Source organism: Gymnogyps californianus, chromosome 2 (genome assembly GCF_018139145.2).
Source record: "Gymnogyps californianus isolate 813 chromosome 2, ASM1813914v2, whole genome shotgun sequence".
Taxonomy (NCBI): Eukaryota; Metazoa; Chordata; class Aves; order Accipitriformes; family Cathartidae; genus Gymnogyps; species Gymnogyps californianus.
In genome coordinates this window covers 61,527,937-61,542,639 of record NC_059472.1, presented here as the reverse complement: position 1 = coordinate 61,542,639, position 14,703 = coordinate 61,527,937, and the positions used below count along the sequence as shown (strand labels likewise).

The 14,703-nt window shown below is 35.4% G+C and overlaps 1 protein-coding gene across 1 annotated transcript in view; it reads right to left on the bottom strand.

The window, feature by feature from the left end:
* The window catches only part of DOK6 (docking protein 6), a 259,109-nt gene that overhangs the window by 100,671 nt on the left and 143,735 nt on the right, over window positions 1–14,703 (bottom strand). Inside the window, exon 4 of the mRNA XM_050891718.1 lies at window positions 6,172–6,291. Within this exon, the coding sequence (XP_050747675.1) occupies window positions 6,172–6,291 (120 nt within the window). The remainder of the gene's footprint in view (window positions 1–6,171; window positions 6,292–14,703) is intronic.

Sequence of the window (14,703 nt, the reverse complement as noted above, 5' to 3'; positions counted from 1 at the left end):
TTTCAGCTCAAAGTCCAGCTGTACTGGGGAAGCAAAATGACTGTGAGGCCCAATGATCCTGGTTCTGCCATTTTATCACTGGATTCCTTTGCCTAAATCATCCCAGGTGGAAAACTGACCAGATGACATTGCAATCTTATAATCCAGATGCTTTGTTTCATTTCAGCTTTAATGAGAGAGAAAAACTACTTATGGAAGGAGGCAGTCAGGTTGGTGGGGTCTATATAAGGAGAGGCTTTAAAAGCAAACATTCAATTTCTATCTGGAAAAAACTCCTTCTCCATCTATGAGACTTCCGCTGCTGACCATCTGTAGCTAATTTTCAGGTAGAAAAAGAGTTTTAAGTCTTGAAGTCACAGCATTTTGTGTTCATTCATATGTCAGGTACTATAGAACAACTCTCTCCTGCTTCACACAGTGAAGAATCAGGACCAGAATCAATTTTATTCTTTTGCTTATAATTATTCTGCTTTGCTTCCGTTAAAAAAGTATGGAGAAGTTTATTAACATCTCAATGAAAATATAAAGGCTACCATAAACAAATAATTTTAAATTGTTTCACTGATAAGTAGTAAGGTAGCAAAGAATCTGAAATCTCACTGGATTAACCAGCCATTAAAACTGTAAACACCTTCCTTTTCTGAATAAAGCTGCCTATGTTTGGTTTATTTTTTTAAAAAAAGAAAGTATAAAAATGGATTAAGGATAACAGAAGATGAATAAAAAACATGCAAAATGCTTTCATGTACTAAATCACAAACAGAGATTCTACAGACCCTACAAAATGCCCTAAAACAAGTCAGCTCTGTGAACGTAATTACAAAGTCTCTGTGCTTTGGCTGTAGTTTGTAATCTCAATATGTAGCATAAAGAAATAACTCATAATCCTCTTCTGAGGATTCAAGGACATTGTTCACTATGAAAAGCTACATTTTTACTAACAGAAATTAATGAGTTTCTTGCAATTAATACCCAGGAAGCAAGACTGCTGTACTGTGGAATGTTTTTAAATAAAAAAGGAAGGTAAAACAAATGTTATGAAAAAGAGGAAAAACTTTACAAAGGAAGTAATTTTATGAGATATTAATTTAAATATTAGGCAGGGAGTAAAAGTAAAAAATCAATTATCTTTCAAACTTTTCCAGACTTCTAAAATCAAAATTAGCTTCATAATGCATTAAAAAAAAAAGCCAACGCACCAGTAACACATAATAGAAAAGCATCATATTGACATCACAGGCATGACACCTAACAATAAATGAGTTACAGCAGCAAAAGATGGAGCAGGCCTTTTCTTCAGTTTAAAAATTTGCATTTTTACATTTGCCTATTTTCTTCACTCTTTACTTTAGGTTTACAAGTAAAGTTTAATAGAATATGATTTAGTACAAGTATTCAGCTGTTTTAGTGTTATTATTTAGTATTCACAATAGATAGGAATAGAGTCTTCACCAAAGGGAAGCACCTGATCTTAAAGAGTGAATTTAGTAGCACTGTCTACATATAATGCTTTTTTAAACTATATTGTCTTGGATATTCTGTTTTCTTTTTCATAGCAAATGTAGTCTGTCATTGTATAGTGTCCATTTGGATGACTTCTTTCTAATTACTTCCTTTTATAAAGAATGAAAATACAGTGACACATTGGAAACAGTGATATTTTGAAAAGAAATCATGAGCATAGACAAATTCTAGATATGACAACAGCCAGGCAGGTAAAAATATTTAAAAAAACATATTTGTTTTTGTTCTTATGTTTTGGGGTGTAATACAAATGCTTCCAAATGCATTGAGAGCTGGAAAGGAAGTTTCCAATTCTTCCAAATGAAGACAGCACTCTACATTCACAATTTCTTTCCCTAGCAGCAGCTTGAGAAACCTAAGGAATATGAAGTGTGTGTGTAAGTATCACAGGATATTGCTTAGAAGACTACTTGCCAACAGTGTTATCAGATCCAACTGAGTCCAGATTTTCCTTCCTGGAGTTATAACTGTGTATTATTATTTGTCTTATCATTGTATATACAGCTCACTGCCATTATACTAAATTCGTTATCTGAATAGGATCATGTAGCCTTTACTGCTTTTGATTTAATACTATATTTTCATTCTTTATCAAATAATTTAAATGGACATTCATAAACAGTAAGAGACTCTGTTTGGTGTGAAAAGAAATTTAAACAGAAACAGGGTTGCTGCTATAGAGCTGAGGAACACAAACAAATCACTTAGATTTGCAGGAAAGAGAAGGTAAAATGGTTGGAGAGTAACAGAAACTTCATTTCAAACCTCGCTTTTATTGGAATCTGCATATCATTGCAAACTAAGCAGCCATTAGTTGTGAGCCTTAAACGTAAAAAGAAAACCACCTAAGGGTCATTTTCTGCAGCGGAGTTTACACAGTAAGACTTGTGGTAATATGTCTTGAAAGTAATAACAGAGATGAAATCCAGTGAGGAGCTTTCTGTTACTGATGTGCTTTCACAAGAATTCCTTAGATATCTTCTCTATTCTTCCTACAAGACTTAATAGCCAAAGGTCTCTGCTATAAGCAGTGCAGATCTATAGATTGGCTTTTTTAGCTATATCACAACTGCAGAATTGCTTGGTGCTGGAGGGTCAAGCAACAGTGCAATTACAATAAAATAGATCTTACTAGCACTTACTGAACAACTCAGAACTATAAAAGAACATCTCTTTCAGATCACTGCACTACTGTAAATTTTTATCCTTATATGACAGAAATGCCTTATGAATGTATGGCTTTTTAGCCACGACATTTGCACACCAAACAGCAATTTTGCCAGCCTTTGGAACAAACTGTTTTGCAAACCATATTGTTGCATTCATGTCACAGAGAATCAGGTGTCTTCCCTTCTGAAATCGACAGCTCATCTCAGGAGAACCACAAGAGTGGGAGTGGGAGGATAAACAGGCTCAGATGTAACAAAAAGAGATATTAGACAAATCATAGAAAACACATGTATTTTCCTTGCCAAATATTTTCTGAAATGTGAGTCCTTGGGTATAAAAAATATAAGTAGCATGTAGCAATTTTTGTGGTCCCAGGGCATATACAATAACAATTAAGAAAATTATTACAAATGTTGCAAACTGAAGGTACTGGCTATGGTGGTCATATACAAGGACTAAAACACAAAACTACACAGCAGAAAACTTACTGTTTTTTCAAGAGATAGTCAATTTACCTGATCCCTTCAGTGAATACCCTTACAATTACATGACATACATCATGCAAATGTCTTTTAAGAACAGGAATGGGGAAGTATGAAGAACATAGTGTATTAAAAATATTATTGCCAAGAAAATGTAAAGGAACTCATGAAAAAAATCCCTTATTAGGCTAGTTCTTTTATGATCAAGGAAGTATCTTTATCAAATTTTAAACATTTCATAAATCTTTAGGGCAAAGTAACCATTTGAAAAAAGACAGTGGAATGAGATAGGATTAATGGTTAATACACATGTTCTTTTGGGATTAATGGTATTAGCATCCTGTCATATCATAGAGATATCAACAGTATAACACCATTATTCAATTGCTTTTAGCCCTTAAAATGTAAAAAAACCCTGAAAAACCACTGGCACTGTAGTCTTTATGACAATGCAATCTGTGGTCTTGCTCAGATACTAAGAGACATCTTTTGTTTAGTGACCTGAAAGAAAGCCCTCGTATGGCTCAGGCAACAGAACCTGCATGAAATTAGATGCTGAGGCTTTACGATTCTATTACAGGTTTTACAAACTGTATTCTCACATCTCTGTTTCAAGTAAATATTAATACATTGACAAACTCAAGAGGAATTTTATGAAGTTGACATACTTGCAATATGTTCTGAAATAATGACATTCAAAGGTACTATACCAGTGTACAGTTTTTATTTAATAAAAAAAAAATAAAACGACCCTGGGAGTGACAGAGCTGCCATTTTCACAATGCGCAAGATTTTAGACATTTCATACATATAGTCACTTTTCATGCATTTCAAATTGGAAAATTAACTTTGACCTTTCAGTTTCAGGCCAACAAAAGCTCAGTAGACTTTTGAAAGGTTTTTAGGTATCTTTTGAACTACAATTTTTGATAGCATGCCTTTAAAAGCTACAATATGGGGAAAATGTGCAAGAAAATAAATTTAAAATTTGAATTTTTTATCAGACCTCACCAAATGATTCCACCATTCCTCCAGTTAGTCACCTTTTCCATAAAACTGTCATGTGGGAATGACACTGCCAAGTTTGCAGAATGAGATAACTAGTATAACCTGAAGTCACGGTTCCACTCAACTGATTTTACTGAAGGAATCTGCTAAAGAAATTTGAGTGCAACTGCAGGTTCTTACAGCACAGCTAAATGAACAAAATGCTAGGTTTCATACCAATAGTAAGAATCTCTATACTCTTCCCTCCTTCCAAGGTGATTAAAAGACCCCCAGAACAGAATCTGCTTTGCTTCTGAACAAGACAACTTTGAATTTCAAACACGCTTATTAAAATGCAGAGTTGTGCATCAAGGGGATGAGGGAAGGAAGTGGATAGGTATCAGAATTACTTGTCTGAGATACTGTAACTAATGATTTAGGAGAGCATACTTGTCAAATATTAGATTATACTTATTCAGCCACTTGGTTTAAAAGAATATGGCTAATGATACCCTTCACACATTCTTATTCATGCAACTTGTACAACAAATACATGCTTTGCATCTTTGTTTCCTTTCTTTTATTTACTTAGAACGATAAAGATGCTAATAATGTTCATATATGCTGGTTGGTAGCACTGCAACTAATTTCTAGACTAAGGCAATTGAATCAAGACTGGATCTCTTTCAAGAACAAGATGAAATGTAATATTTGCCATCTATGTCCAAAAGCTGCTGGACACTACATGAATTCACTGCAGAAAGAGCTTGAGGAATTTCAAGCTATTTTTCTGCGCACATCACAGGCTTTTGACAAGATTTATTCCCTTTCACATTTGTGAAGGAGCTCCACCTGCTCACATAGTTCTCTCTTCAATAGCGTGCATATGAGTTTTATACCTATAGCCTATAGGCATACAGCAGATAAGACGCTTTCAGTGGTGTCTGATCATTATCACTTTTCTACAACATTAGTAGCTCTCCCTTTAAGTAGTTTGAGACTACAAATTAAATCTTGTGTCTCATAGCAGGCAAACAACTTCACAAACATTTGAACTTCTTTTAAATTGCACTTGAACATGTCTGATTTTTGAACAAAATTTCTTAAAGATTTCTGTATATTTTATGTTATTAGGTTCAGAGATGTCTGGACTCTTCTACGAAATTAATACAATATAATCAATATAGTGCTATTCATTCTATAATTTAATTACGTAATTTTGTTTATAATGATAGCTGGCTTGATATTTTATGACCATTGAGGCAGTTTGTTTTATTACTTTGTTAAAAGCTATTGGATCTTATAAAAGCATCAAGACAGTAATAATCATTGAGAGCTGTAATTTAGGGAGGACTAAATGAGCACATTTTGTGTTGCCCTCATGTTCATTAATAGGAATTAAATGACAGGATAATCACAGATTTTCTTTTGTTATTGCACATTCCATCCACTAGCATCCTTCCTGTGCACGTGTCTAATCTAAAGTTCTGTTCCAAATAGCCTTTAGATGAAGCCTTACAAGCTCAGGCTTAGTGCTGACTAGCATCTGTCATTGCCCTTTTCACCTGTATTTGACAACATTTGACCTTGAGTTCATTATTCAAGACAGGTATGAGTTTAAAGCAAATACGAGTTTTGCAGTCCAAAGTGGTGTTGATATGTTCATTGCTGTCTTTTAAAGGCTGTGGAACAACAGCTGCTGTTTTATTCCTCTGCACAGAGGCCATTGTTTCCAGAACCAGAAGGGTCATAGTCATCATTTTCTATGACAGGAAAATGTGAACGCAATGAAGACATGAAGTCACTCTATGTATGCTATTTGGCATGGAATTTAATCATCTTTATTTGTACGAAAAATAGGATTAAGCCTCAAAAATACATCCAAATGTTTAGTTATTAATGAGGTGCTTCTACCTAATAGTAAAAATCCTCACAACAAGGAACACAAGCAAAGATAACATGGACATCACCTAAGAACTGATCTAGGAGCAATTACAAAGTTACTTACCATTTTGTTCTCTCTGGACTCCAGCAGCAAGCAGATCTGGTTCCCCAAGACTTATGTCATTAAGCCTGGTTCCTAGACACTCCATGCAAAGATGTTTGCACCATTCCTCTGCCTCTAGTTCTGGAAAAACAGAAAAAAAAAATTGTTCATGTTAACATTTTACTCAAAAAAGTGTGATGTTAAATCAATACCTTCTTACTGACCAGCTTTATGACAATATGCTTGTGTTGAAACATGAGTTGTTAGCATAAAGTTCCACATGAATTTCTTTGCCTTGATTTATGAACTTCTAAAAGGGTTTACACTATTAGGACTGCAACCTCCATTTTCAAATTTGGGGATAGGAGGTAGAGTTAACAAAAAAGAGAAAGAAGTAGTGAGTTTTCAAGGCAGTGTATTTCTAGTAGGCCTTCTTGAAAGAAAAAATGACATTTAGAAAAACATTAGATATAATATCTGAAATATTCTTTACTGCTGTTCAGGTGAACCTGAACTATTAAAGCACTTTCTGTTTCTAAAGGTTCTAGAGTATTTTTCTAGGAGCAAAGGGAAAAAACAGTAACAAAAAGATCTTCAAATGCAAAACTTCCTTCTCTGCTGTACTGAATGGCTATGCCTGTCAAGTTAGTCTGAATAATTAATTTCTTCAGTTCTGTTCACCTTCTTTTGGTCTCAGAGCAATTTGGGTGTTAGTTGGAACATTTATATGAAAATTCAAAACTTCCTAGTCCTTTCTGAGTCGTCCATTGCATCCCATTGACGTACATCTGAGAGCTCCCTATCTGCCAGTCTACCAAGACAAAAACTCCCCAAGGCATAATCCCCCGAGACACCACAACAGCCTCCCCTCCACACCCAGCCTCATCCTATCCACTTCCCAAACTTAACATCATGAAATCTCTGGCATTGGTCAAACAAACAACATCTCAAGTTGGCATTCACACAGCGTGAAACCACAACTGATAAAAACCATGCAACTAGGCTGACTGTCTTTTATTACAGGATAGGCTTCACCTAAGGGAAACTTTCTGGAGAGCAGGCTTGGCACCAGGCACACGCTGAGCACCCATTGTCACAGTCAGTCTATATCTGATCATCTTTAGGAGTGGGTGACTCCAGTCATCTAGAAATGTCTCTATTAAACTGCCACAGTTTTTTCATTCCTATTTTTGGGGACATCTGGAAAATACTTTTGTGACAATGTCTCCAACGTAGTGCTGGAATTTGGAGAGAGAGAAAAATACTGCATGCAAGCCCTGAAGCATCTAGTGATGATGACTCATTGTAATTACTGAAAATTTGTATCAAAGAAAAATCTTTCCATGCCTAATTGGTACAGTCCTCAAATCCTCGCCTGGTTAGGCATAGATCTCAAGTGACAGAAACATTTGCTGGAAAAGAAAAGGAGACAGGCATGCAATTCCAGGTCTCCAAGAACCTTTGGATACCCTCCTTTGTTCAGGGCCCTGAATAACCCAGGAACAGACTGTTCCTGAGTTATTCTGGCTATCAGCTGACCAAGTTCCCAGACAGACAGCTCAAATGATAGAGCCTGTTTTGGGATTTTTGAGAGCCAAATGTGGTTGTTGTCACAGGGACACAAACAATTTTGGGGGCTTCTTCAGAGCACTGTAAGCAAAGAGGTTTCCCTTAACGTTTTGCAGTCTTTGTCTCAGGACACAGATCCCCAGAGTTGGTCTTCTCATAACATCCTCAGCTTCTGGCGGTAAGAGACAGAACATTGTGTCAGTAACATCCAGATGACATTTAACTTTGTATGTGAGAAGAAAATATTGAGGTAACAGCATACTGTTCCTTAACACTTCTACAGATACAGCCTCCTTGATGGAAGTAAGGAGAGAATAGGTATATCTCTGGACAGCAATAAAAACTTGGGGCTTTTAAAAGGAATAAGATGAACTTGTTTAAAAGCCTACCTCCAAAATTCATCTTCCGCTCACGCATGAAGAAATTTCCCTCCTGTTTTCCCTTCCTCTCCTTCAGCCTTTGCCATTTCCTTGGATATTCGTGAGTTCTGTTGAACCAGAGCCACGCCTTATAAATCATACCTTCCCACGGAGAGGGCTTCATGCCAGGGAGATGATAAAAGTGGACCACAAGACGTGCTGCCATATTCTGGCAGCACGCAGAGTGGCTGCGGGGGGCAGCACACACCAGCACATGGGTAAGTCAAGTTCCCCCAGGGAGGGTTTCCACTGGGTCGCCCAACATCTGCTTCCAGCTACAGATAAACTCGGGGACATCAGTGCAGAAAGGCTGGTAGCACAAAGGTGACAGTGCAAATCTAGTCCAGTGCTCCCATGTTTCCTTCCCTTCCCTCTCACAATTTCTTTTCTGCCTAAACGGTATCACAGAACAATATATATGCTGACAGAATGCATAGCTCTATATAAAGCCTGTAATTTTTCCTGGACTGTGGTCAGGATATAACATTTTACATATTTTACAAAATCTGCATTTTGTTACTTTCTTTCATTGTGCCTGCACCCAGACTGAAAGGGTACATTCTGGAAATGTAGAATAAGATGATGGTAAACAAACACTAAACTAACCTTTCTAATTTTACAAACGTCTAAGGAGAAAGGAAAACATATTGGCATTTCCATAAATCCAGCTTAACATCAATATATATTCAAAGCAGGACTCTTATGTAAAATCAACAAGTTCTATTTATATGTGTTCTCACACCACATTTCCAGTAGATTTTTTGGGAAACAAACAAACAAAAAACTCCATTGTTCTAGGAAGCTGTTTCTTGTAAGCGTCTTTGTTTTCTTCTTCTCAACCCACTTGCCTCTCTCTATTACAGGAACATCTAGATCTTTAAAGTTTGGATCCAGAAACTGCCTTTCAGAGTGTTTGACTCTGGCAGTTTAATTTAAGCTGCTGCTTCTTCACTGCCAGACATTGACGATTAGACCCAGATTAGACCACTCTCCAACTACCACACAGAAGAAACTTATCTTACTGTGAGCATTATAAGATCATGGGTATATTTTGCAAAGTGTAGGCTATAACATGCATTGTATTGCCGTATAACTCAAAATTTGTATCTTACAAAAACGATCGACTTAATACTACAGAAAATATAGTTTCAATGCAGAACTGACATATTTTCCCACAGAACTGTGAGGATTTGTCTGTTGTCAGAAGCATCAACATTATTTACAAATGTGTTTGGAAGGTCAAGGGTATGAGGGTACTGTGCAAATTAGTTTTACCTAATGCATCCTGATAGCTATTGCTTACTTGCAAGGGATTGCCTTCAACCTTCTCCTTCACAGACATGTGAAATCTTCTTTAGAAGCAGGTGAATTACCTTTCAAAGCCAAAGCCGTATTTCTCCTTTCATCCTGTGCATCTACAAAGCAGTTCACCATTCTTTTGTAAGAGGTCTATAGAATACTTTGTGTTTCTGGATAACAAATTAAATATTTTTTATGATTTTTAATATTTATTTATTCTAATGTATAGTACACAAATGCAATCTTTAAGAATGACACCTACCATGTCACAAAATAGAGATACCACTGTTACTTCTTCATTTTGATTATATGCATATATTGAAACAGATGAAATATTACAGTGGAATCAAGTCATAAAAAACTGTCAGCAAAATTCTTCTCTAATGCATGTAGATTAGATTTATTGGTGGTAAATGCTGAGTTTTTAGTCATAACTGGTACTTGTCATTGAAAAATTTAGTTTCCTTTTAAGATAACTGAATTCTTGGACTGAATGATAAATTGTAAAGCATGCTTTCACAGCTATAAATAAAATCCAAACACTTGCATTTTCATCTTTACTGTTATTCGATTATAAAATGTTGCTATACAAATGTCATGAGACAAGATAAAATGCAAAGAGATGGGAGACATTAATTAGGCACTGTTTATTGCATAAGAAATATTACTGGGAACAAGTCTGTAAACTTGTTATCTGAAAACACACACCTTGTTATTGGCAATATTTTCCTGCAGTTTAACTGAGCTTCTAGGTCATGCCTGAGGTTATATGTAATTTCTACTTCAGTTCCCAGGTGATTAAACTGGTGCTGCACCTACTCCAACCACTGAAGTTGTGTATTGCAAATAGGTAATACCACAGGATGATAAATGTGTTTGTTGATATAATAATGATGATGAAATAATATTGGCAAATAGTGCTAGAAATACAAATTCATAATAGTGAAAGAGATTTTCTGCTACTTACGGTTTAAAACAGTTCATGCTACATAACATATTCTACAGGGAGGAGGTGGTGGGGCTGCAACTCTGAAAGCAATCTGGTTATTAAAATTATTTTTTATTGATCAATTATATTTGAAGATATTTTATGAGATATGGGACTCATATACAGATTTTTTTCTTGTGTTTCAGCTAATGCTACCTCTAAGGAAACTTTTTGGTATTTTTCTTGAACTGTAATTTTTTAATCTTTCACCTGGTGTAGAGTGTCCTGTTATTACATAAATGTAAATCACTGAACCAAAAAGGCAAAGAAAAAGTCATGAAGGAAAACCACATATACTGTTAAATTTTATTAGTTTACTGAAAACGCTCTATATTCAGGCTGTGAAAAAATATTTTAAAGGAACTCTGACAATATTCTTTGGAAAAAAAGTTGGTGAGTCAAGTTCCTCAAAAATTTCTTGTCATTGCCACTTTCTTTTTTAATACCATAAGACCCTTGATTTTTAACTATTTACAGCTATCAAAAAGTATGCATATTTTTGAATATGCCACCAATTTAATGACATATCCACCTTTCTCTGTACAATTTGAGCATTACAATTTTTTTTGCTTAAGGAAATACTGAATAATGCAGCAATCAAGCTAAATGAATAATTACAGAATATGAACACATATTATTCTGTAACTTTAACTTGGAATATTTTGCTAATGCACTTTTTAACTGAAGGGAGATATAGTCTAAGTATTATACACAAAGAAACATTTATTTTCCCATCATTTGTTATTTTAAACTTGTGTTGGTATAAGGATAGCACAGTTAATTACAATAATTACCAGAAGACATTTATTAGCTATAATAAAATTAAAACTGATATTTCTGCCAAAAATCATCCACACTTATCTTGAGATGCTGCAAGGTACATCACAAACAGGGTTCTGATAATTTTAATTTGTGCATGTACCTGTGTTTGCAAATATCCAGCTGTGTATCCCTGTAGTTATCGAGGTACATGAAAACTGACATTTTCCTGACAATACCCCCTTCATTTCTGCAAGTCTGATCAAAAGTGTCAGCTTGAACAACCAGCACTCAGCTACTAAACCGTCTACTATCCTGTCTATAATATAAACACGTACAATGTCAAGTGAATGCTTTTGAAGGCAATAACAGTATTTAAAAGGATTTATCGTATTGATGTTACTGTCCATTAAACTATTTCCCTGAAACAGACTTTAGTGGCACATAATATCTACCCTCATTGCTCCTCCTTTCCAGCGTAAAATTGCAGTGAAAGAGCACCCTTCACTCAAACCCTAAAAGAAATGCCCCGCAACACTGACTAGCAGTCCCTAACCAAAGTTAAAGAAGTAGGCAATAACGTTTCCCATCTGAAGTGCTGCTTGAGAATGTAGTTTTCATACAGAAAGAGAACTTACTTGACTTGTTTAAAAAATGGAGAATGTATGGGAAAATGAAGAAAAAGAGTTAATCTACAAGAAAGTGATTTCCTTTGCTCAATACTAGTGCTAATGTAACTATAGGACATTTGTTTTCTTTTTTTTTCTTTAGGTAAATGGTAATTTCTGCTATTAAAAAAAGTGAATATCACTTTACTCAGTGATTAGTCCTACAGAAATGAATGATGCCATTCCGGGAAGAAGATGCTATTTAGTGGATAAACTAGTTCTTGAGGGTAAATTTATAGGTATCCTTACAGATCACGTATTCTGCTTCACACTGGGGACTAGTGACTCTCATCATACCATAAAGGTTTATCAAGCATTAGTATGTCCAACATACTGTGCTCAACAGTAAGCTGATAGAGCATCAATATATATCTCAAAAATATCCCTAGCAAACTTTCACTCTCAATTCAAACTGTCCTTCAAGCGCAAAGTATATAATTATGAAAACCTGCCTGAACATAGAAGAAACATTTACATTTTGTCTGAAACTAACAGGCCAGTTACAAGAATCTGGCATGGGAATTAGACAGTTCCCCAGGATTGTCAATCCATACCTGTTTCAACAGTTATTAACGTTAAATGACAACGGCATGAAAGTAAAATAACCTCAGGCAGCTTGTCTGTAGTGGGAATGACATAAACACCATCAGTCAAGTGTCCAAAAAGTGTGTCGCCAGTAACATAACACACAGAGGATGCTATCACATCAGCTTATGCAGCTACCCCATGACTGGCAGTCAGCAATAGCATTTTTCTGGCTTAAAACTTTGTAGTATTTCGGATGTAGTCTGCTCCCACAATACTTTTATTCCTCTTGGAAAAGTTATAGAGCCTTTTCTTAAATGCATGGGAAATTTAATACCTTCTGTGTAAATCTGAAGTATGCCTCTCTCCCATTGTCAAGTGTTTAAGTGATGGTCTAGTAAGAGGATCCATACCCAAATAAACTAGTACAAATTCTAAGGTTCATTTCACTTTTTTTTTTAATATGTTAAATATTCAGTTTTATCTTTGAACTGTTGACAAATCTCGCCACTTGAAGATCAGAAATACTGTTAGATAACGTAAATAATTCTAGAAGTATTATTTTCCTATACAAAATCAAGGTGATAAGGACTAGTTTCAATACATAGGAGAAAAAATATGCACCATTGCCACTATACTCTTCATTGCTCTTATACCTTTGACCACATGACTTTCACTCCAGACACCTGAATATCTTTTGCGTTAAATCAGTAGGAGCAGACAATGAAGAACAGACAATGACTGGCAGACTAGGAGGTCTTTGGAATCTCCCTTTCTTTTCTTTGGCTCCCCTTTGGCTAAACATGTCTGACTAAAGCAAGACTTCCAGCTTTGAATACTTAGATTTATTAAACATTGTCCCATTTTGGCTGAGCACGGAGGGCAGTGTTAGTGTTGCCCCCTTCCTATTTTGCAAAGACTATAGGAAACCTTTCCTGTACAGTGCTACACGCCACTTTCAAAATAACAACAAACCCCCTGCAACAATAGTTTTTTTCTTTCTGTGCTTCCATTGCCCAAGAAATACAGCATTTTTCCCCAAACCCTAAAACTAGTGTCGTAAAGATCTGAGTCCTTGCTACTATTAGAGTTAACAATCAGGACTTCATGTCATCAGAAGTGCAAAGAAACTGATTCAAAGCAATTGCAGACAACTTCTGACTGAATTAATCTGTAAGATCATAACACCATGGTATGTGTTCTACTTGATTTTCAGCTGCATAAAATTTTACTCTCAGACAGAACTAAGTATTAGCTAGAGATGACTCTGTGTGTCTTTTGCTTTATTCTTGGTGGATTTTAATGTGGTACTACTGCAAAAAGAAAAAAAAAAACCAACCCTTAGAAGCTGCATAATCTAGAGTTAGTATCTAAGGAAATATAATGAGAAATGTCTTTCTCAAAATTCATGTCTACAGAATTTAAACCCAAGGGGATTCTTTTTTATTATGGATTCTTCATATTTCTTACTCTCATTTTATACTTTTCTTGTATCTTTTATTCTCAGCATTAAATGGGTCCCTACATTTGATGCACTTAAATTTTATTTCAATTAAAAAACGTTTTATGAAAATAGACGCTTTCCAATCAGACAAAATCTCCTATGAATATTAGTCTTCTAAAATAAAATTGTATCTAAGTTATGCCATCTTAGATTCCTTGTTTTCAATATACACCAGTGATATCTCTACCAACATGATCTTAAGAGACACATACGGCTGCTTAAGAAGAGGCAGCCCGCTTAAAGCTGAAACTCAGAATCCCAACTTTCATTACGTTAATAGGATTTTTTTTCTTTTTTTTTATTTCAGTGGAACACTTCTAAGATTCAGCACAGCAAAACTACATCCTTTGCTGAACCAGGAAAACAGCAAATAGATCCAACTTCAATTACGTGTCATTTTCCTCCAAGAAAATCAGAATAAGCCTTGATGAATGCAATCTTACAAAACATACCAAGATTAAATCATTTGAAACTTCAAGAACTCTGCTGAATGATGGCTTAAGGCCATGTTAACTGGAGACTCACTGATGAAAGATTGTTTTATTTCAAGTCTTTCATCCTTATTTAAGGGTAAACAACTAATCATAAAAGTATAAAGAATGTTTAATATTTTGAACCACATAAAGCGAGAACTGCACAGAAAGGTTAGGATTTAGGTTTGTAAATCAAGGGTGCTGATTACAGTGAAAAACAGTATCTGAAGATGAAGCTGTAATTTATGCACACTGGTGATCAGTTGCCCACACACAGCTTACTTGTGAACTGATTTAGAAACACACACAGTGCTAGAGGGCAGGGGATAGACGTCCTTTCCTTTATGGA